A 23,191-nucleotide genomic window follows, 5' to 3' on the forward strand; every position below is an offset into this window, starting at 1 on the left:
ATACACACAAAATCCGAATCTAAGATTACAATTATTACCAAGTAATTTAGCTAGCTGGCAACCAAAAATATCTTTGGTTTGAAATGTCAATCTTGAAATCAAGCATGTAAAATATTCTCATGTATTAATTTTCCATGTAAACCTTGAGAGTTGAGATTACGCATATCAAATGTTCTAACAGACTATTAGCTGTATGTATGAGGCTCATCGCATTCACGTACCACACCAACTATATAACGTGCAGGAAACTCCAACTCATTTGTTTTTACACCTTTCTGGCTCCATTGGCTTTCCCCAAAGTCCATATCCATCTATATATATTTGCACAATTGTTCAACTATCCTTATCTCTCTCTCTCTCTCTCTCACCACTAAGTTTATTAGTATTATTATCACTAGCTACCTGCTATCAAAGCATCACAAATGGCTTCTACAGACAAGCCTGGCGGCGACCCTGAATACAGAACATCTTCAACTCCAGCTCCTGCTGGTGTTGATTACTTTAAATTTGATGTCATCCTAAGGTTTCTGTTGTTTGCAGCATCACTGGTAGCTGTTGTGGTGATCGTCACTGCTAATCAAACAGAGGTTATTCGTGTTCCACAGCCTGTGCCATGGCCAGCCAAGTTCAGATACTCACCAGCCTTTGTGTAAGTTGGATATATAGTTAATCAAGTTTTTAGCATATTTATTATGACTGAGACTATCATATAGATAAGTTAAGAAAAACAATAAAAAATTATGATGAATTAAGTTTTGGTCTTTAGTTAAAAATAGCTTATACAACAAAAACGGAAACAAAGTCATATCTTATTAGGTAAAGTTGGCTATATGGATTCCATGTTAAAAACCAAAGCTTATATATAAACTAATTAATGTATACAAGTTCTCCCATTTAGTTTTTCCAAAATCTGATTTTAAGTTATGTATAAATTAATATTAACTTGGGAAAAAAGCTTAATTCACCGTGCTTTCTTCTTTTCTTCTCTTAGTAGTGGTTACTAAGAAGTTTATCAAGAAACATACCTTTTTCTTTAAGCAAAAAGGTGAAGAAAGTATTTTGCTATATGCCTCTTTACTGTGGTTATTTGCAGCATGTGACATCAAATGACAACTTTCTTGTCATGAATCAATTATAAAAATCGACTTGTATTAAGCTTACACCAACCTTTACTAATGTGATCGAAAAATTTTCCTTAGTTTATGAGACTTTATAACTAGGGATATAGGAGTATCCACTATCCAACTTTGTGCTCATGCCTTCAGCAAGTGAAATTACTAGACACAAATTAAGGATACTCGTACCTTAATTAGTTGTATACGAGACAAAAAGATAGATAGCTAGGTTCCAATATTAATGTTTCAGTGATTAAATGTTTCAAATTCAAAGGAAGAAGCCAACGCTATCGATCTATGACTTGCTTCCCATGTGAAGGGTTTTGCTTCCTGAGTTTCTGTTTCTTTTATTTTATTTCCAAGAAGTATGGTAAGAAGCTAGATAAAACCCTCTCATAGTTTTTCCCATATATATGAATCTTGGGGTTTTATCTAAGACTACGTGCTTAAAGGATGCCAGAGCCATTTTTCAGAACATTAGTTGATTTTCTTTTGTAGTATTAAATATATTAATATGAAACGGTTCCTGAGGAATTGTAGGTTTTTTTTCCTTGATTCTTTATATATATATATATATATATATAGAATTTATAGATTTAAAGTCTTCCATCTACATACAATACAACTAGTATTAATTTATTTATTAAAATGCCTTATTCTCACCAATATCTTTTTTTGTCAAACAAGTCTTCTCAATATTACTTGTTATTGCCCACTTGCAAATTGACATGTAATGTGATATACACGCAGTTATTTTGTAGCTGCATTGTCCGTTACTGGCCTCTACAGTATCATTACAACACTTGCATCACTCTTTGCCAGTAACAAGCCAGCCCTCAAAACCAAGTTGCTCCTCTACTTTATCTTATGGGATGCGGTAATTAATCCAATAAATCATTCTTTTTCACCATGCTATTCATCTTCTCTTCTCAAACTAACTTGCTTTAATTTATATATATCAAAGCACAACAAATGAATACATTACCGTGACTCTTTTGCAGCTGATATTGGGGATAATAGCCTCAGCAACAGGCACAGCTGGGGGTGTAGCATATTTGGGTTTGAAGGGAAACAGACACGTGGTGGGTTGGAATAAAATTTGCCATGTTTACGACAAGTTCTGTAGGCATGTTGGTGCCTCCATAGCAGTGGCTTTGTTTGGAAGCGTTGTGACAGTCTTGCTCATTTGGCTTTCAGCTTACAGCATTCATAGCCGAGTCCCCAAGTAGATGGAAGGAACATGGATCATGCATTCTGCATATTTATGCATACATCTTCATTTATTGTTTATAAAGTTAGTGTGCTCAGTAATTGTTAAGAGTGTGTAGATGACTTAATGTGTTGCTTCAGTTGTGTTGACTGTTTTTTGTAAATCAGTGTTTTCCCCTCCAAGGACCTAATTTGTACTATTTTACAAGACATTTGTGCCATAAATTGAAATTTGTAATTATATATGTTCCCACAAAAATAATATTGAATACCATGTTATTGATGCATTAAAGTCATTGGAATTGGAAGCCAATGCCGCAATTACTAAGGATTAATCCTTGTCAACCACAAAATGAGCATTTGCTGCAACGAATAAAACACTACTAATTCTGTTTATCATCTAATACTTTGAAAGGATACTTCCTAAAATCTAATAACCAAGAGTGAAGAGAAAATGTTAACATTGGATATAGGCGATGCCTTAGCATTTGAAATGACAGGTTTTGGGGTCAGTTGTCACTATGAGCTTGAGAATCATTCACATGAAAGGTCTAATTTCCAGTATGTGTATACAACAACAAAACTCCTAAATCTGCCTCCTAACAAGTAAAATTACCAATTACCAAAACCTTCAAGGCTTATTTTCATTTTATGAGGTGCTGTCATATATCAAGTTATAAAGCCTCAGTTATATACAACGAGATATGGAGTTCAAATATACCACGAAAAGAAGATAACGAACATTATGAACTTATTATTGTCTTATCTTTGATGACAAACTATACATGTTACCGCAGAATTTTACAAACAATAACTATACACATACTAATTCAGATAGATATCAATACTTTAGTTTATCTCCGTATAGCTATTCCAATCTCTGGGTAATCTGGCAGGACCAAGGTGTTGATGGACGACCAACCACAGAGATCTGAACACGTAAAACCTCATGAACAGTACCTCGGCGAAGCACTCCCAAAACATGCTCATCATCTTCTGTTGCCAAATCTGCCAAAGAAACCCACCGAGAATGTGACTCATCCCTCATGCGGAAGCCATAGTACCATCTACCAACTTTCCACCACTTGATGCAGACACGCCGATCGGAGATCTCATGAGTCCGAAGGGCTTCTACAAGATTATCACCCTGCCAATGAAGACAGTTACATATCAAATACATGCCACACTCTGGTTTAGTTCTTCAAAAGGTTTCATATGCTTTCCATCATCAAGGCTGAAGACTTCAGTATTAAATAGACTTAATTGTTAAGTGTCTAACAGAGAATGAGAAAACCAATTTAGATCAACCACGTTGACAGACACCTACACAATTTGATCCACTTGTTTACCTACTTAAGTGCCCAAAACGAAGTCCACATAATTACGAGGCAGACATCTATTCAATTAAATATTCGATGCACTGCACGATCTTGTAGAACAATTTCTATGTAAGAGCCTTCTTGGGAAGAGCAAAAAAAAGAAGCGGGAAAATCTGAAAATATATATTACAGACCATGGTTCACCTTTATCCTTTTTATTTCTCTAAGGAAGGCTCAACGAATAAAGGATAGAAATGAAGTTCTAAGGAAAAGAAAACAGGTAAAAGATGAAAAGACACCACTTATTTCTAAAGGTTTTAAATATGCAAACTTGGGAACAAAGCAATGAATGCCAAAGACTAGGTACTGTTAGATGGCATGCTATCTTATTTTCAAGACACATGAAAAGCACACACGCAAACAACAACTGATTTTGAGCATGTGTCACATGGATTTTTTTTCTAGTCATTGTTTTTAAGTTTACCATGATATTATTACCCTATATAAAACTGATCAAAATATATTTTATTTGATTGACCAAAGATTATGAATAATTATGAGAAAGTTGAAGCATTAAGGAAACAAGTAACTGAACTTTCTTAATTAATGTGGTGAAACAAACAAGCAAAAGAAATTCAGCACAAATGGTTAGATGAGATAAACTTGAATAAACTCAATTGCATGCAATCAAACAGCTGTTCGGATTTCACAGTTGGCAAATGTCAAACTATATTTAATCATGTTTTCTAATTGCAACCTTGCAGCAAATGAAAGTAGCATATATACCAATGCCAATATGCCAAAGACAGTTTGATAAACTCATGCATAGTAATTATCCAAATTATCACCAAGCGACACCAAGTTAACCAATGATGAAGCAATTACCTTTTGAAAGGAACCAAAAATATGTGGGATCTCAACAAAAAAAGTTTATCTAGTTAAACTGTAAATAAAACAAGGAAAATGCTAACTAGCTCCCTATGGGCATTGGTTAAGGAATCAAAAGTGGAAAGTTTTTTTATTGGGATGCACTCCCCCATGATTTCCAATGCAATGTAATTTTCATAAAAACTTTCTATTTATCAATTCCTTAATCAATGCTCTAAGGGCAATAATTAGTAAGACTCATGAACAAATCAAAATAGGGTGTCAAAGAATGAGAATACCGGAATCCCAAGGGTTGTGAGGCAATAGTGTAGCCCAACCAAGTTAATCAGCACATTCATTTGAGGGTTGAACAAGAACCTCTGCACGTCTTCAAACCCAAACATGGTACCAATCAAGGTGTCAACAGCTTTCAGATAGTCACCAACCTCAAGTGACTCAGAACGAGAACAAGCTTCCAGAAACTTCACGACAGACCTTGCTCTAAGTCCCAATTCCACTTGCCTCTCCAAGTACAATTTCCTCCACTTCTGTAACCCAATTTTCCAAACAAGCAACAATTACTGTACTATACATCCAACCAGCAATACATGAGCACCATATAACCATAATTTAATACAGTTTAATTTCCATTCAGCGACAGTATAAGGGGTTTTACATTCTTAACCAATTAGAAATTATGCAAGGGATGACTTATAAGGTAATTAATGCAAATGTTAATCAAATTACCATCCGTGGCAATTTCTAATTCGTTGACAGTATACTTTTTTTTTTTTACCTTGCTTGTGTATGTACTATTTAGTATTTACTCAATTTAATAACAGGGGACCAAGTTCTTTCCTACAAAGGTTAAAAAAAATTGAATATTAAAGAAAAAAGAATTTAGGGCTTAGACGATGATTACCCAGAGTCCCAATTCAGAAACCAATAAAGAAAAGTACAAAACTTTGTATAAACAAGGTTGAAAAACAAATAGGGTGTTCCTCCAATAGAGGAGAATCAGTGGAGGATACCTTGAAATTGGGAGAATGAGTGGAAGAAGAAGGGAAATGGAAGGAAGAGAGTAAGGGCCATCTGTTTCTGACAAGAGACTCCCAAATGCAATCTGAGAAGCAGAGTTCCCTCCAGAACCTCGAACAACAACCTAAGGCACACAAATCCCGCACCTTTTTGCACCAAATTGAGAACAACACAAAAGGGTCAATAAAAAATCAACGCTTTTCTATGTAAGGTAAAATGAAATTCGTGATCACAATACAATTTTAAGAGGGTTTCCAACCAAATTCGAACCTGAAGCAGCGAAGCAATTTTGAGGGCAACATCTTCAGGAAGGGAACTGAGGATGGAGACAGAATCCGCTTTTCCTTTCTGCATTTGCAATTTGCAAATGAAAGGATCAGTGTTGTGCTTTTAGTTGTATTTGGCGATTTCAGTGTAAATTTAATGGTACGATGAAAGGAAAAAAAAAAAAAAAAGGAATGTGGTCCTTTTTATCCAATTTCAACTAACTTCTATTACATGGCGCGAGTGAATCCACGACTACTCTAATCTAAATCATTCTGCTGACTGAGTTTTTCTCTAGAAAATGAAAATTAATTAAGGACTTTGCTACTATCTTTCTTAAATTCGTTCAGGAAAATGCCGTGTGATCGCAAAAGTGGTATTAATTTGTGGTGTTTACGTAATGAAATTGATTTGTTTAATCTTTAATTGCAAATATCTCTAACTATCCTCCTTAAGTTGGGGGTTTATTTTTTAGTGTCATTTGAATGTTTCTTAAATTTAGTATATCATTATTATTTTATTTATTGTTACTTGCATGTATTACCTTTTTTCATGAAGTTTAAGGGTTAATGCAAATAAATTAAAGAATATTTAATAGATTACTATTATATTTGAACTAAAATATCTTCATTTAATACCTTAATTTTTTATGTTGCACCATTACCTATGAGATATTAATTAAAAATATAATTGAAAAAAAACATCAACTATTTAAGATAAAAGAAATAAGCCTAAAACATCTACAGTCATGAAAAGGAGGTATTAATAATTATAGTTTAAAATTAATTTATCTATTGGTTTTTATAATTATTTAGAGTATAATTTAAACTCACACTATCATCCATTTATTAATTAAACAAGTTTATTAACTTTTACAATATTTAAGGATGATACCCGACATGATGATTTTTAATTAGTTGACAATATAAAAAAGTTATACTTAAAATAAGTAAATATTAAACTTACTTTTATTCAATTTAGTTATTATTGTAAATAAAACGCAAATTAATGAATGTGTAAAGTGTATTCTTCAATTTTAAAGTAATATAAAGATAAAGATGTGGTGTCTGATCAAGCTTTAGATTGAAATTTGATTTATTCTTCTATACAATCTCATAATTTGATTTAATTTATAAAGTTTATCAATTGTGAATATTAGTTTTGTTGAAAACTAAGCCGTGAATCAAATCAAATAAGAAAATATTACAACACCCATGATTTTTGTTATGTCAAATAAGAAGCGTGGAGGAACATCTATCTTCTCTTCTGGTCATCCCGTGTGATGGAGTGGAGTGTTGGTCTCTACTCTCTACCTCTTATCTCAACAATTTTTTAGTTGAAAGTTTTGTTTTTCTTTTATAGCACTAAATTAAATATAGTTTCTACAAGAATAGATAATAAATGCCTACTCTCAAGAAAACATACATTGGACATGTAATAGGTAAACAGAAGAATATGTAGAGATGGGCGTGATTGCGTGAAGCACTACATTAGTACTCCCAAGTGAACTGGAAGGTGATGTCAAATAAAGCATGCCTTTCTTGGCCTTTGGCTAAGATTGAAGTGTATATTTTATCACTTTCTTCAATATCTGATATCTAAATCATTGACCTAAATTGTAACAAAAAAAGTTATTGACCTAAATGATATTAAATTAAGTTTTATTTGGAGGAAGAGTTATAAGTTACTATATTAGCTTGCTACTGGGCTTTGAGTGTCGTCCGGTAGGCTATTGCTTCCGGTACCATTTTTTGTCTTTTGGAATTATCAACCCGGAATATAAAAAAGATTCTAGAAAGAGTGTAGGAAGTAACGGAAGTACAGGAAACAACAACTGTCATGTATTGTACTTTTGTGGGGGCATAGCACACCCCCCAAGACCATTCTATTTATACTTTTTTTTATCAGCAACAAAAATTCATTAAAAGCACAAGAAGTGCTGGAAGAGAATTACACAATATTAAAGAAATTAATTTCTGTAATATATATATATATATATATATATATATATATAATTACATTACAAAACTAGCTTATGTAATGTTAAAACATAACTACGTTACAAAACTAGTTTTAGTAAGATTTGTGAAAAAGTGAGAGAGAATAGAAGTATTTTAGGAATAAAAAAAGTGGAAGTGTGAAGAGAGAGAAAAAAAAGAGAGGTGTAAATAGCATAGGCCTCCCCCTAGTATTGTGAAGTTTTGGATTCATTTTATATTTTATTATTGAAACTTTGAAGTGTATGCTACTTAGATATTAAAAAAGAAAAAGAAAAAGAAGTGTATGCTACTCAGTACAGGACTTTGGGTTATAGAAATTTTCCAGACAGATTTTGAAAATATCAAGCTATGCATAAATCAAAGAAAGTTGTACCACTATAGGAATTTTGACTTAATTAATTAAACCAGAATTCTGGCTGAGGATTAATGTCTGTTAAGTTTCATAGTTATCATATTAGAGGTCATTGTCAAAGCTTTGAAGATGATCAAGAGGAACACGCCAACAAGGTTTGGTTCAATAGAGATGGAGATGGACGGAAAGGGAAGAGAAATGCTACGTTATTTGGTTCATAGGAAAAAGAAGGGAAAATATAGATAATAATAGTATATTATTATTCCCTATAAATACTAATAGGATGGATATGAAAAAGATAAAATGAAATTTTAGATCTGCAGAGTAAATATTCATTTTTCTCTCATCTTCAAATTCTTCCAATACTGAAAGGGAGACAAAAGGAAAGGAGAGTTTTGGTTCATTCATTATTCTCAGCACCAAACATTGCAAAAGAAGGTTAAATTTTTCGATTACATGCAAACATGTTTATATGATAGTTACCAGAAAGGTGTTTTAGCCTGGCATGTTATTAGGAACAACTTCGTTGCAGGCTTGCAGCAGATTGTTCTTAAAATCAAGCTAAATTTCTAAAGATTGAACAATACCAAGGTACTCTTACACAATTTTTCCACAACAATTATTACAATTTAGGAGAAAAATAAGAGAAGAGAGCAAGAGTAGTGTGGCATAAGATGTTAAATGTAATGGAAAGAGATAAAGAAAATAAAAAGTTATAAAAATGTGTTTTAAGATTTTGTTGTTAGTATAATATTACTCATTGTTTTATACAAAAACAAATGTATGTGTAAGGAAAGCTAAGAAACTAGTGTAACATTTTTTATCCATAAACCAGTGTAGCATTAAGTATATACTAGTATTAGATATGTTCTATCCTTATTGTCTTCATTATAAAAAAGAAAAGAAAAAAGTATACATATATAAAAGGAAATTCCCAAAATATTTCAATTAACTCCATGCATGCTCACATGCTATATTTTCCTTTCCTCAAAATCAACATAGAACACAAGGAATCTCTTCAATAAATGCGTTACAGGCCTCAGAGCTGCAAATATACAACAAATTTAGAGTGACATATGAAATGAAAAGTACCTAACGACCAAGAACCCCAGGAGGTAATGTTCTCTAATTCATTCATGAGCAAGAAAGGGAAGGACCCATTTGTTCACTGCGTGTACCTTTGACACCGGTAAATTAGTGTCAGAGACATCGACAAAAGGTGATGACCTTAGCCTATTCGATGCAACATGCATGCAGAGAGTGAGAATAACAATTTGTCAATTTCTATTTTCTGGGGCTTAGAACAAGGCATCCCTAGAGTCCCAGTGGTAATAAGAAATGCCCAAACTATACTTTCTTTGAAGCCTGTTATGCAGACAGTGATGGCACAAAAAGGACTATATATGGTTTCTAGAAAAATACCGTCAAATTTAGTAGCATTAATCACTTCACGCAACTAGTTAATATTCTCCAAACTCCAATATTGCTAAAAAATTTTAAACTTTAATGCTTTGAACAAACAACTCTTCTGATCATTTTTATTTTAAAAAAGTTAAATATGTCAGCTTGTCTTTAATGTTGAAAAGATTTTGGCCACAAGTTTCAACTAAAAGGCATAAAATACAATCTATATCAACATAAAAACTAATAAACAACTATGGACTCGTTTTTATCACTGGATGAGATCATGTAACGCTCTATATGTGCACGAATAGGTTACATATCACAAAACATTTGATCCCCATCAAATTTTAAGCTGCTATAACTTCTGTGTTTTTCTTTATTTTGACAAGAAAATATTTAGATGCCGAAGAGTCCCAGAACTCGGTATGCGTTAATTAGGGAGTTTAGGGGAATACGTAGAAGAGAGTTAACAAGTTAATGGAGACAAGTATCACCAGCCGAGTTGATATCGCATTTCGTCCCAAAATCTTAAGAAACACTAAAGTATATGAGTTACATTTTTTATATATCTTTCATTGAGCCTTTTTCAAATTAATGTGAGGCTAATTACTCACTTGATTTTTCAACATTTTCCCCTTTGTGCAAGTCTCCCCGCATTGCTATGTTCTGCAATGGGGGACCATCTAGAAAAGTTAACGAGCTAATGACAAAAATTACAAAGACAAACAACACTATATATGTCTCTACTCAAAACCTTTAAATTAACATCATGTATATGAGTCATATCTCTTATATATCTTTCATTACTCTTTCCTAACTAATATGAAACTAATCACACTTTGCTTTTGATTTGATAGTAATATTGATAGGATCGTCAATAAATTTAAAATAATTAAATATAACTGTGTAGAGAAATAAATTTATGCTATAGAGAGAGATATTGTCTGTTAATATCATTCTATTCGAGACTTAATATACACAAAACCCTTAGCAAATTATAATTTATAATATAAATATAAAATTATGTACCAAAATTAATTAACTCCCACGCACCGGAAAAAGATTAACAGAACTCACCAAATCTCGTGGAGTATATAAAAATATTAAGTTCATTCTTTGATAGCAGCCAAACAACAACTTAAACATAGGTGTTTGTAGCTTCCCAATCATGATATATATTAGTACTTCGTACAATTTTGATTCCATGCAACAACTCAGAGCTAACGAAATTTTCTTACTTTTGGAAAATGTTGTTGTCTAATCTATCTCATGATATATATATGTATAACATAATTGAAGGAGACAATTTAATATGTCTAGGGTCAATTTAAGCTCACCTATCTTAACAACCTTGTTTTGTTGTAGCTGTCCTTTATACTTCAACGTGTCAATTCCTTTGCCCAGAAGATATATAGTGGGTTACTATAATGTGAAGCAATCACGCTCTTACTTGCCCAGATTTTTTATGATTTTATCCAATGAATGAGCGTGGCTGAGAAAACTGTCGATATATCCTATGGCCTCGCCGCGCACCTCACAATTGTTTTTCAATAGGTGGATCCCTCAACTGCTGTTATCAAGAGCTTCTTTACGAATCTTCATAATATTTCACTTGATTGTTTATGTCTTTTTATCATTTAGTTTAATTTTGATGTTGTTAGTTATATACAAAATTTTACGTTATTATTTAATCACACGTTAGTCATATTATTTAAAAAACAATATACCAGAACAATATTATTACCATACAAATATTGTTTTTTTCTTTTACATAATTTTGAGAACCCGACAATGTCCCAATTTTAGCACAAACAAAAGGTACAAACAAAACCGAAGAGTGTAATAAAGTACGCATTTATCACTAATGACTAAGAACCAAACTAGCACATAATGTACGATAGAAGCCAACTGTCTCCTTTGACAATAAGATGCTTGTTAAATAAATCAACGAAACTTAATTAGGGGTAACAGTTTTAGTATTTTTTTATATATTGGTGTTTTTAGTATTTAATTATTATACTTTAATTAAAATTAGAGTTTTATCTCTTTAATGCTACACTTTATCCACATAAATTTTGTGGAAAGCTATCTATATTGCTATGTTCCAATTTTCGAATTAAGTTGTGTTCACCTGCAATATGAATGAGCAACTTTTCTAAACAAAAATGCAAAGAAAAGCGAGGCAAAGTAAATATGAAATAGCCGAGGAAGCCATCAGCAAGTAAAGTTGGTTGGTTTAGTTTCAAGTGCATATAGGACCCACCCTACCATTCAATCAACTCAACCAAACATATTTTTATAAAAAAAGTTGGACATTTCATTATTTTGCACACTCTTTTATCACATTTCATTTTTTTTATATCTTTTTTATTACTTATGATATTTATATTTTTTTTCTTTCTCGTGAGATACTTACTAGTATTTGAAATGTTCAAATATATTTTTCCTATTTTTGCATGTTAAAATTAAATAAAAACATCACCATGATGTAGTTGATCAGCATTTCTCAATAAATAATTAAGTATGCCCACGGCACGTGTCTTTGATTGTTCTCTCTATATTTTTCCATGGAAGTTTCCTTAGTGGATACAAACCCAGTGCTGCAAAAATCCGAAACTGACTTGTATGTACAAGACGCTACAACATTGTATTTTTAGAGTAACAGGCATACAGTAGCAGATCCACCCCACTACCCCCCACACTATTATTTTATCTTTCTAGTTTCCAAGACATTATTTTGTGTACATTATTCTTTGAATCTGGGATACCCCAAACTCCTAGAATTGTAACTGTTTTCAACCTTGATCTTACTCAACATCATATCTACACTCCAAAAGAGATAAAAGAATAAACCCACTTCTGAAAACATAGCAGCAACAAGAAGAACAAAGGAACTTCACAAGTGGAGGGGAAAAGCTAATCATATTTTACTGTTATTTTTTTTTCTTTTTCTGTTGTGCATGTCTGATTGATATAAGCTCATTTTCTTTGACTGCATTGCAACTTGTGGGGTGACACCAAATCATTGCACTTCACTTTTGTCTGGAAAAGTTAGGATCTTTTGAATTAACATTTGCACATTCCTTTGGCTAAAACTTAAAACCCCCCTTTCAGCTTTTTGAGATTGGCGGGGGGCAAACTGTTACTAGGGCTTGATTCTGATTAGCTGTGGTGTTTGAATTGCAAGAAAATGAGGGAAAATGTGGTTTTGGCAAGTTAGGGAATGTGAGGAGGAGGAGGAGGAGGAGGAGGTGGAAAAAGAAGAAGAAAAGAAGGGGTTGAGTAAATGAGTATTTTGAGACATGGGTTGTGTGTTTGGGAAAGAAGCATCAAAGAGGAAAGAGGAAGTGGAATTTGCAAGAGCAGAAGAGGGTGTGGTTCAGAACTGTGGGAATGTGAAGGAGGGTGGAGAAGAGGAGAAGAGCAAGCGCCCCAAAGGGGAGAGAAGGCGATCTTCGAAGCTGAAGCCGAATCCGAGGTTGAGCAATCCACCTAACCATGTACATGGTGAGCAAGTAGCTGCAGGGTGGCCCTCTTGGCTCTCCAAGGTTGCTGGGGAAGCTATTAATGGATTGGTCCCTAGAAGAGCTGACACTTTTGAGAAGCTTAAAAAGGTAAGGAAGTTAATGACTTCTTTGCTATAGTTGCCAATTTAAGTATGAGGAACATGGTTACCTTGATTTCAAGTTTGAATAACTTATTGCTTATGTTGTTCTGTTTCAAATGTACGCAACATCTTAAATTAGTAATATGAAATTAAGGCATCGTGATTTGGGGTTTTCTATTATCTTGGGAAGTTATTAATTGAAAACCCCTCCATTGAAATGTCTGCTTCCATTCTATTCATGTAAAGTTAACAAAAAATTGGTCTCTAACTGGCTTGGCTTCTGGACTATTTTTCAATCAGGTTGGACAAGGTACATATAGCAATGTTTACAAAGCCAAGGATACTTTGACAGGGAAAATTGTTGCCCTAAAGAAGGTCCGATTTGACAACTTAGAGCCTGAGAGTGTGAAATTCATGGCTAGAGAGATTCTTATTCTGCGCCATCTGGATCATCCCAATGTTGTCAAACTTGAAGGTTTGGTGACTTCAAGGATGTCATGCAGTTTGTACCTTGTCTTTGAATACATGGATCATGATTTGGCTGGACTTGCTACGAGCCCCACAATTAAGTTCACAGAGTCTCAGGTTTTTACATATATACCTTGCTTAGTGTAAAATCTAGCACTAGACTTGGTTGAAATTTATGATTCAAAAAGCATCTCGTGTTTCTGGATTTGGAACTTCTTTTCTTGATTATAGCTGGGTATTTTAGGTTAAATGTTACATGCATCAGCTACTTTCTGGATTGGAACACTGTCACAACCGGCATGTGCTGCATCGTGATATAAAGGGGTCAAATCTTCTCATTGACAGTGAAGGAATTCTTAGGATTGCTGATTTTGGATTAGCTTCCTTCTTTGATCCTAATCACAAACGCCCTATGACCAGCAGGGTGGTTACTTTATGGTATCGACCTCCAGAACTTCTCCTTGGAGCCACTGACTATGGTGTAGGAGTGGACCTCTGGAGTGCTGGCTGCATTCTTGCTGAATTGTTGGCTGGCAAGCCAATTATGCCCGGTCGAACCGAGGTAATCTTTAAATGATTAATTTCATTTTATAATTTCTCTACGGGCATCTTTCAAGTTTCAAGAGCATAAAATATATCCACTTTACTTGTCCGTGGTGCAAGATTTTGTTGCTCGTGTTAAAAGGTTTTTGCTTCTGATTTGGTTGATATATATCCACTGTGCTTCATAGGTGGAGCAGCTTCATAAGATATTTAAGCTTTGTGGTTCTCCTTCTGATGAATATTGGAAGAAATCAAAGTTGCCACATGCTACCATTTTTAAGCCCCAACAATCATACAAACGGTGCATAGCAGAGACATTTAAGAATTTCCCAGCATCATCCCTGCCACTAATTGAGACCCTTCTCGCAATCGACCCAGCTGAACGTCAAACTGCTGCAGCTGCTTTGCATAGTGAAGTAAGATAATAATTTAATCACTAAATTAGTCATGTAAAATTACTTATTTCTGCTATTTTTAAATATACAAATAGAATTGCTACATCTACTTGACTGTTCCCTTCTTGTCATGTTTTAATTCTTAAATAGAATAAGTAATTCACTGCCAACAAAATGAGTGTGGTGGTAAGCAAGCCACATTTTGAGGTTAGGTTGAAATTTGAAGTCCCGGAGAAGGCAATTGCTGGGAGGCCCCCTTAGTCATTAAGTGTTTGATTTGTTAGTCTCAACATCAATGCCCAAGGAGATACCTTGGACAAAGACCAAAAATACAATTACTTATTCCCTTAATTTTCTATCCCCAATTTTTCGTCACATATTAGCAAGGACCATCTTAAGATAGTTAGATGACTTTTCTTCCTCTTTTCCCCTTTATTGATGTCGATTAACCAAGTAGAAGGCTGCTTATGCCTTCATAAGTGTGTTTCTGTCGTAATTATGTAACTCATGCATGCATCTTTACTTTTAGTTTGTTTGTACTGTATACCAGCAAAGTGTTGACTCTATTGCTATCGAATACAATCCTCTATTCTTTTAATTAAGTTCTGGATTGCCAGGACTTTGTCACAGTGTCACTTATCAAGAAATAAATCCTGAACATGAGTTAAAATAAAATTACTTAAATTGAGCCTGTTGGTGGATGAAATGAACTACTGAACTTCACTTGAATTTGTTTTTTCCTTTGATTGTTTTTACTCTATATTTTAAGAGAGATGGGATTGCTTGTCACTCATGGGAAATGGCAGAGATAGCTATATTATGATGGTGGTTGTATTTAGTTTTAAGTATGATGAATTATGCTTGAACTCCTTAGTGTTCCAACAATTTAATATATGAATCCGAGTTTAATGTTAATTGCTTCTCTTTTGCAGTTCTTTACATCAAAACCTTATGCCTGTGAACCCTCTAGCCTTCCAAAATATCCTCCCAGCAAGGAGATGGATACAAAGCTACGGGATGAAGAAGCTAGAAGGTGGATAACTTAAATTGCTTTTGACACCTGAACTATAGTTTTATCAATATATTTAAATACTGAAGATCGATTTTTTCTGCACTTCTAAATGAAAGTCTCAATTATCTTAAGAATTCTTATTTGCATAAAAATTTGACATTTTGCCTTTCGATTGACTTATTTTCTCTTTTCCTTTCTTTTTCTATATTTGATAGAAGAAGTTGTGAGGCATGTATGTAACTTGAATAAATTTATTTAGTTATCCCTCTTCTTGGGAACTTTCTCTTATTCTCTACCTCTCAATGATACTGGAGGAGCAGAAAAAATTTCTGAAAGAAAATACTAAAGATCCACACATTTCAATACTTTAGTTTTAATGTTTCATTTCTGTAGATCGAGAGCTGCAGGCAAAGCTAATGCTGCTGGTGTCAAGAAATCACGTCCACGAGATCGAAGTGGAAGGGGAATTCCAGTTCCAGATTCAAATGCTGAGATGCAAGCAAATATTGATGTATGTCAGATAAGCACCTTATTTCTTTGTGCTAATACTTATGTCTTGGTGAATACTTGATTCCACTTATTGATAAAAGTGATTGCAGAAAACTTAGATCTGCATTAGGTATATATGTTCCCAGTTAACTGTAAAATAAAGCTTTTTTTCAGTTTTCATAAAGTGACATTGATATATATATATATACATGGGGTTGGTTCATATCTCAGCTTACTTTTATGTCTTAATCTTGTAGTAATGGTTGCTTAACTCTTATTACAGAGATGGCGACTGGTAACACATGCAAATGCTAAGAGCAAGAGCGAGAAGTTTCCTCCTCCTCATGAAGATGGAACTCTAGGCTATCCTTTGGGTTCTTCACATCACATGGATCCAATTTTCGATCCACCTGATGTTCCATTTAGTTCCACAAACTTGTCATATCCTAAAACAAATTTCCAGACCTGGTCTGGCCCATTGGTGGAAACTAGTGTGGATGCACCAAGGAGAAAGAAGAACATGGCAGGGAATGGGCACAGACAATCAAAGAAGGACTCTTATAGATAGAATGTGTCAGAGTATTAGAAAATAATTAAAGAATTGCTATATAACACCAATTATTTTTCACAAGCATTGGTGAAGCTACAAAAATGCTGCCGATTTCTTTCTCAATGATCAAAGGTTTATTCTCTATCTTGTATAACAATCACCCATAATTTTCCTCCCTTCAACCTCTGCTTTAATCATGGGAATTGTGTAGAATTTTACAGACATTTCCATTAGGCTTTTTGATTATTTTTTAAGCTTTGAAATATCATGTCTTGTTCATTATTCAACTTCTAGTCGGTTATCTTTATCAATTGCAAGCCTTGTTGCAGCTGGGATATGGGAATAAATAAATGAATAATGAAATGGTTCCTGAACTGATTGCCATGGTGTGTGACATTTTCCTAAGAATGCTTGGGAATGAAACACAGATATAGATCTAGGTTTTTCTTTTAGAATTTCTTTTCACTAAACTATCAAATGAGGTTGGGTCTTGTATAACAAATCTGTACGGTTCTTTCTTTTCACTAAGATATCCATGTCTCGAAGATTAGCTTTGATTTGGCATCATTAAATATGTAGGGCAAGTAAAAATTCATTGCACTCGTTCTTAAATAAATAGTATTTCTTAACATTTCTTGGTAGGTAGAATGAGGAGAAAAATATAAACGTGACGGTCCCTAATGTTTTACTACTCTAAATATTTAATTTTAACTTTAACCAAAAACTAAAAGTAAAAAGTTGAGATTTGTGTAAGAACTTGTGCAAAATAGGAATAAAAATCTGATTGAAAGTTCTGGACAGGCCAGCTGGATTGTGTTGGCGGTTTGTATATCTAGCTTTAGAGGTTTGCCTCACCAAAAAGTAAATGATCACTTTAAATTCATCACAATTTGCAAGATATCAATAGTAATTCGTACTCTTAATTTATCTGTATTTTTAAAGAGTTTCTTATTCAAATTTTTCTGAAAACTTTTTATTTACATTAGTAAAAAACAAAGTGATTTCTCTTCTAACACCAAGTATTCCTTAATTTGGTGGCATTTGGTTGATAAGCTTCTAGCTCTTGCATGGTTTTATAGTTTAGAATGTTGAGTTGAGCATGGTCTTCCCTACTTCTAATCATGTCCTGTTTTGTTTTGAATAAAATTAAGCTACAACATGGCCAGTAAGAAAAGAATAGCATTGATACATACCTGGATTTTGTGAGGATTTAATAAAATGTTTGTGTAAACATTATTTCCGTTATTGATAACGTGGCCTCATCACGTTAAGAATAGCATGTCTTTTGCACTTGTGCTGTATATGGGAAACTAAACTGGATACAAATGAAAAACAAAGCAAAGCTATGAAAGAATTAAAATATATAAGCACACAATAGAGTGCTAGATACAAATATAAGGAGATGTGACAGAAGTTGCTTCGCAGGTTACTTTCCACTTTCGTCTGATATTCCCTGAAGTCAAAAATGATCTCAGAAAAACAAACAGAACCCCCATATATCCGCAGCACCGTCCTTCTAATTCAGATGATGATTATCCAAATTTCCAATTACCTTTGGAAACGGTTTTCGTCAGATTCTTCCCACCAAGTCATCATCACATCACACCATACAGCTAAAGGCCACGCTTGAATGAAAGCCAACATGATCAAAGAAGCAAACATGAGTACATGACTGTTAAAAATCAGCAAAACTAAGCACTCAACACCCCATCAGCCAGAAAAATTATATTTCTTGTTTGATTTTTAAAGGAAATGGGATTATCAATGTCAAGATGGATTCGGTAAGGCTTTTAAGCAAAGTTATCAACATAGTTGGAAACCAACAGCAGTAACAAGATGGTCATGTGATTAATAGAAAAAGAAAAATAGCTAATGTACTAATCTAAGCTTTCTTACTTCCGTAACCATACATTTGCTTACTGCAAACACCATCTACCTTCTCTAGCTTTCTCTCTATCCATTTCTTGTCCAAAGATAGTTTCTAATTTTAGAATGTTGAGTTTTCAGATGAATACCTGTCCAAAGATGCTTCAAACATGTATCATTCGCAAGCAACTGTGGTAGCGAAACTGCTGAGGCAGATTGCAAATGCTTGAAATGCTGAGATAGGGTACCGGTAATCCATTGTAAACAAGTCCTTCCCAACTTTTCCAAATTGGAGGATGACCTCATCCTCTTGTGGTCCAGCATGTCCATTTTCTGGTGAAACAGCCAGCTGAAAGTTTTTAACCGAAGCAATTGTCACTCGCCCATGAAAGTTTAAGCACCAACACTCCAGCTGCTCATGCCACCTGGCAGCCTTGTTTCTCAACACTAGCACATCATCTTTTTTATTTCTCTGGTCTCCAGATATGGAGTTTTCCAGACTAGTTGAGTTTGTCTGAAAAAATGGGAATGAAGTATCTATGTTACTAACAGAAAAATCAGTCTGTGAAGGGGCTACGGCTGCCCCTCCTGGTTCAATAGCAGAAGCAGGAATGGTATCCATGACACAATGCATTCTCCTTGGCCCCCTGCTTGCCATAGATATATGATAAGTATTGTTTAGTTTGTATATATGAAAAATGCACAATAAGCTAATTTGCTTTCAGCAGAAACATCCGCAACTCAAGGAAATTATAGATGACTAACATAGTAGAATTGGAACAACAACTTTACCTGGAGCCTAGTACATTCAGTTCATATGAGATGTGAGCAACTGGATAGTTGCCTGTAGGGACCCTAGGTGAAACTTGTTTTGGATTCACCAGCTTAGTGAAGCAACTTTTTGTCATCTTTGCCCCAACATGAGGCAGCGGGATATCGTAGATTGTAAACTTGGTTCCCAAAAAATTTGATCTTATCAAATGTGAAGATAAAGGCGGTTAGTCTTTGCACTAAGAAACAAGAAAACAATAATATAATCTGATTAAGAGTGGACCTCAATTTCCCAACATAGGCATTGCTTTCTCTGGACATATCATCTGCATCTAGGGAGATAATATAATCTATGCAGGTAGGGCGTCTGAACTTGCGTGCAGCAAGAAGGAACTTCCCATCATCAGCTATTAGTGCTGCAATTAACAGTAACACAAACATAGTATTAGCCTCAAAAAGAAAAACAAATATAAGCTCAAATATTAACACTATGTACTAACCACTAGATAAACTGAGAAACAGATAATATGTCTGTGTGGCACTGTTGCGCCTAATGAAGCACTGAAGTAGATGTTCCCTCGGGCCAGGCTGCAAAAATGCATTTACCAATTTAAAGCAGTACATAGGGTAGGTAATAAATTAATAACAATGTAACATGAAATGAAATTAAACAAAGCTGCAATCTAGTAATTAAAATTGATTGAATTTGAATGGAGAGCATAGTGCAAAGTAGAAGAAACCTGTTTGAGAGAGATGGGGAAGGTTATGTTGGAAGAGAGTTGAGGAGGCTTGACAATCTCCTTGACAATGAGCCTCCAGGTGCGACACACTCCGCCACAAGCCACCACGCTCCTCCGCGACGGCCACGTGGCCTCCGACGACTCAATTCGGAGGAGGACCTCTCTGAGAAGCTCGCGAGGCATATTGGCCCACCAACTTTGCTCCATGGTTGTTCCTCTTGCACAAAGACTCCAACTTCAATCATGGGTATTTATTGTTTGACCGTTGATTCAGTGTTTTTCCACCAAAATATCTTCTCTTCGGAGAAAACTGATTCTTTTTTGGTTTGCTTGTTTGACAAGAGAGGGTCACCAGGTAGGCAGTTATTGTTAGTTAAACTGTTAAAGAGAGAGAAGAAATACAAAAAATGGACACTGTAGACTGTAGGAAATGTGATCAATTGACTAGATTGGATCACAGGAACCAGAATACACAAGATTTGGATGGAGTTTGTTTTAGGTTAATTTCAAATTAAATTAATTTTGAAACATTTATTATGAATTAATACCATAAACATATTTTAAGAGGAGGACTTCTATCACTAGTAACGGTCTTGTTGATATATACATGTGATATATAATTATTTTTAGTAAAATTTACATCTGAAATATATATAGAGAGAGTGAGATAAATATTTTTATAGTTGATATGTAATATTTACAAAGAATAAAATATTTTTATTTCTAAAAGTAAGATATTTTATGCAGTTAAAAGTTGTGAAATTAATGTCTTGAGATATAGAGATATCATTCATTAAAGTAGGTTTTACCTCTTTCAAGAAAATTATTTACATACGCACAATCAAATTGAACTTATATGAACATATTTAAGAAACTTAACTATTTACCATGATCTTTATAATTAATGTTGGCACAATTGTTCTCAGTATCTTCAATTTTAAAGACACCTAAAATACAATATTTTCTAAGTTATTTTGGTTCCCCACATATATTCTTTTTTGGATGTAATTTTCTCCAAGACACTCATACACAATTAAGTATTAAATATAAGCTTTTCTCTCAACATAGATTCAAAAAGGTTCACCTATGCTTTTGAAAACAAACTCACACTAAAACTTTGCTTAAAAAAAAAACCCTTATACTTAAATCAACACACATTGGTTATATAACCAAGTTTTTGGTTGATTCTTTCCCTTGGCCGAGCATTAGAATTTTCATTTATCTTAAAAGTCTGTCTCCAAATGTTTGACTCGGGTATATATAATCAAATTGTCAAACCGATGGCCTTAGTAGCTTAATAATTTTTAGTTGATCAAGCATAAACTTATGGGAAGCTAAAGAATGCTAGTGTTTTTTTTATCATTAGATAAAAATTTATCTAATTTCATTAGTCATATTTTAGATGAGATTTCACGTAATAAGATCAATTCTTTATAAAAATATTTTTTTATTAAACTTTAATTATTTTTTAATTAAATTACCGTAAGGTTAATATATATATATATATATATATATATATATATATATATATATATATATATATATATTTGTCCTCGTAATAGTAAAAAAGAACATCGAAACTATCACGGGGTCCTTATCCAAATGGGTTGGCAGAAGTTGAATTATTGGTCCCATCTTACTCTTAGGGTACCTACCACAATTCAGACTTTAATTAGAAGTTGGTGGAGATCATCCTTGCCCACCTCACTGATACGCAAAAACAATGGCTTTCAGCGAAGAAGCGTTTAGACCCAATTCTATATATTAACCACATTGATAATTATGCTGCATAAATATAAGTATATACTTAGGGTCCCCAACTTATTTCTCTTCCATCAACTGAGAGCATCTTAACATTAAACTTCTGTTCAAGTTATGCTAATATGTAACCATCATACGTGTTATGCCGTTTTATCATATTTTTCAAGGGAAAAAAATCATATCGGCAAAAATAATTCTCCTATAGGTTTAGTGTAAGAATAAAAAAAAACAAAAATAAATTTTCATGCCGTGCTAGAAAAAAAAGGTTTGAATCCCTCTTGTAAGTGTGTCTACATTTAATTTCTGACAATGTCTCAAGCATAATTGTTTTCAAAGAAAAAAACTCGTAGAAAACAAAAAAAAAAATTAGTGTAAATAATTTGACAATATTAACCGATATCAATTACAAAGTATCTCAAGTACTTCTTTTAAAATAGTTGATATGAAAGTAAATAATTTTTTTTATGTATAACAATTTGTAAGTGAATGATAATATAACAAAAATTACATTATGAATGCATTATAATTAAATTCTAATTTATATAAGGAGTCTTATAATTTTTTTAAAAAAATTATTTACAAAACAAGTTAAATTTTAAAGGTCGTGCGTCTATAATTTAAAAAATAAAAAAAATCTGGCAACTGAATGGACAAATGTATGTGTGTTGAAAAACAATTATTTCAAATGGATATGTCTTGAAAAACAAATACAATGAGGGTTGTATTTCTAAGTAGTGTTTAATTTGAGAAAGAAACATCGCATTCACAAAACTATTTCTAAGTTGTATTTCTAAATTGTTTTGGATTATCTTAAGTTTAATCAAAACATGCACTTAATATAAAAGGTTTCTTTACATTTACTTTTTTGTTTTGGTTGAGAATTTGCTTACATCAATTATTTAGTTGGATTTTCATTTTTCAGGCCTACTAGTGTTTATCGTTAGCCAGGCTCTGTCCTTAACTGGTCTAAGCCCAATATTTGGGCGAAAATTGATGGGCTAGCTATACAGTGCTGCTAGGTGCACCCAGTATTATTGTTAGTACACTCAATATTAACTACGAAAAGACATAAATATCCTTTTTAAAAATTTAAACATATAGAAAAAAAAGAAAAAACATTGACCAAAATAAAGAATCATTTAAACAAGTATTCATGGTTGTGATATTTTCTTCTTTTTATTTATTTTTTTCTTGATTTACCTGCACTTTTTTCTCCTCTTCTCTCCTTCCCTTATTGTTCACCAGCACTGCGGTCTCCACCTACGCCGACGACAAGCCCTCATCGTCTCCGACCAACAAATATTAAACATTAAAGTATTGAAAAACAAAAAATTCCTCATCTTCTTCTCGCACCCTCTGTGCTTCGGTGCGGACAACACGGTGCCAAAATTTCTAGGGAAAAGGGAAAAACAAAAATTAAT

General features: G+C 33.5%; 4 protein-coding genes across 5 annotated transcripts; 2 read left to right on the forward strand and 2 right to left on the reverse strand.

Annotated features, from left to right (window-relative positions):
* The first annotated feature begins 263 nt into the window (after positions 1–263).
* On the forward strand, positions 264–2,616 carry LOC114420081 (CASP-like protein 1D2). Its single transcript, XM_028385933.1, has 3 exons — positions 264–649; positions 1,866–1,992; positions 2,117–2,616. The coding sequence occupies exons 1-3, from the start codon at positions 423–425 to the stop codon at positions 2,342–2,344; spliced, it is 582 nt and encodes a 193-aa protein (XP_028241734.1). The 5' UTR covers positions 264–422; the 3' UTR covers positions 2,345–2,616.
* A 327-nt stretch (positions 2,617–2,943) lies between these two features.
* On the reverse strand, positions 2,944–6,148 carry LOC114420080. Its single transcript, XM_028385932.1, has 4 exons — positions 5,819–6,148; positions 5,542–5,694; positions 4,810–5,058; positions 2,944–3,471 (listed from the first exon to the last, which is right to left on the reverse strand). Exons 1-4 carry the CDS (start codon positions 5,900–5,902, stop codon positions 3,193–3,195), a joined length of 765 nt encoding a protein of 254 aa, XP_028241733.1. The 5' UTR covers positions 5,903–6,148; the 3' UTR covers positions 2,944–3,192.
* A 6,006-nt stretch (positions 6,149–12,154) lies between these two features.
* Positions 12,155–17,006, forward strand: LOC114420082 (probable serine/threonine-protein kinase At1g54610). The gene is made up of 7 exons (XM_028385934.1): positions 12,155–13,182; positions 13,476–13,760; positions 13,888–14,205; positions 14,375–14,602; positions 15,514–15,614; positions 15,987–16,104; positions 16,366–17,006. The coding sequence occupies exons 1-7, from the start codon at positions 12,871–12,873 to the stop codon at positions 16,648–16,650; spliced, it is 1,647 nt and encodes a 548-aa protein (XP_028241735.1). The 5' UTR covers positions 12,155–12,870; the 3' UTR covers positions 16,651–17,006.
* A 792-nt stretch (positions 17,007–17,798) lies between these two features.
* Positions 17,799–20,373, reverse strand: LOC114420083 (tubby-like F-box protein 3). 2 transcript variants are annotated; one of them, XM_028385937.1, is made up of 6 exons: positions 20,010–20,373; positions 19,770–19,857; positions 19,553–19,685; positions 19,291–19,470; positions 18,648–19,145; positions 17,799–18,245 (listed from the first exon to the last, which is right to left on the reverse strand). In XM_028385937.1, exons 1-5 carry the CDS (start codon positions 20,214–20,216, stop codon positions 18,674–18,676), a joined length of 1,080 nt encoding a protein of 359 aa, XP_028241738.1. In that variant the 5' UTR covers positions 20,217–20,373; the 3' UTR covers positions 17,799–18,245; positions 18,648–18,673. The 2 variants fall into 2 exon arrangements, with proteins under 2 accessions (XP_028241738.1, XP_028241737.1); XM_028385936.1 differs by having other exon boundaries at positions 17,799–18,257; positions 20,010–20,372.
* Positions 20,374–23,191: the final 2,818 nt, after the last annotated feature.

The sequence above is a fragment of the Glycine soja genome, chromosome 7 (genome assembly GCF_004193775.1).
Source record: "Glycine soja cultivar W05 chromosome 7, ASM419377v2, whole genome shotgun sequence".
Classification (NCBI taxonomy): Eukaryota; Viridiplantae; Streptophyta; class Magnoliopsida; order Fabales; family Fabaceae; genus Glycine; species Glycine soja.

Excerpts from the sequence above, each read along its gene's own strand:
- LOC114420081 (XM_028385933.1), top strand. The coding sequence starts at position 423 with ATGGCTTCTACAGACAAGCCTGGCGGCGACCCTGAATACAGAACATCT. Across the intron at positions 650-1,865 it reads AGATACTCACCAGCCTTTGT|TTATTTTGTAGCTGCATTGT; the intron begins GTAAGTTGGATA and ends ATATACACGCAG. Across the intron at positions 1,993-2,116 it reads ACTTTATCTTATGGGATGCG|CTGATATTGGGGATAATAGC; the intron begins GTAATTAATCCA and ends ACTCTTTTGCAG.
- LOC114420082 (XM_028385934.1), top strand. The coding sequence starts at position 12,871 with ATGGGTTGTGTGTTTGGGAAAGAAGCATCAAAGAGGAAAGAGGAAGTG. Across the intron at positions 13,761-13,887 it reads TTAAGTTCACAGAGTCTCAG|GTTAAATGTTACATGCATCA; the intron begins GTTTTTACATAT and ends TGGGTATTTTAG. Across the intron at positions 16,105-16,365 it reads AGATGCAAGCAAATATTGAT|AGATGGCGACTGGTAACACA; the intron begins GTATGTCAGATA and ends CTCTTATTACAG.
- LOC114420083 (XM_028385937.1), bottom strand. The coding sequence starts at position 20,216 with ATGGAGCAAAGTTGGTGGGCCAATATGCCTCGCGAGCTTCTCAGAGAG. Across the intron at positions 19,858-20,009 it reads TCCCCATCTCTCTCAAACAG|CCTGGCCCGAGGGAACATCT; the intron begins GTTTCTTCTACT and ends GCATTTTTGCAG. Across the intron at positions 19,471-19,552 it reads GCCTATGTTGGGAAATTGAG|ATCAAATTTTTTGGGAACCA; the intron begins GTCCACTCTTAA and ends ACATTTGATAAG.
- LOC114420080 (XM_028385932.1), bottom strand. The coding sequence starts at position 5,902 with ATGCAGAAAGGAAAAGCGGATTCTGTCTCCATCCTCAGTTCCCTTCCT. Across the intron at positions 5,695-5,818 it reads AAATTGCTTCGCTGCTTCAG|GTGCGGGATTTGTGTGCCTT; the intron begins GTTCGAATTTGG and ends TGGTGCAAAAAG. Across the intron at positions 5,059-5,541 it reads CTCATTCTCCCAATTTCAAG|AAGTGGAGGAAATTGTACTT; the intron begins GTATCCTCCACT and ends ATTGGGTTACAG.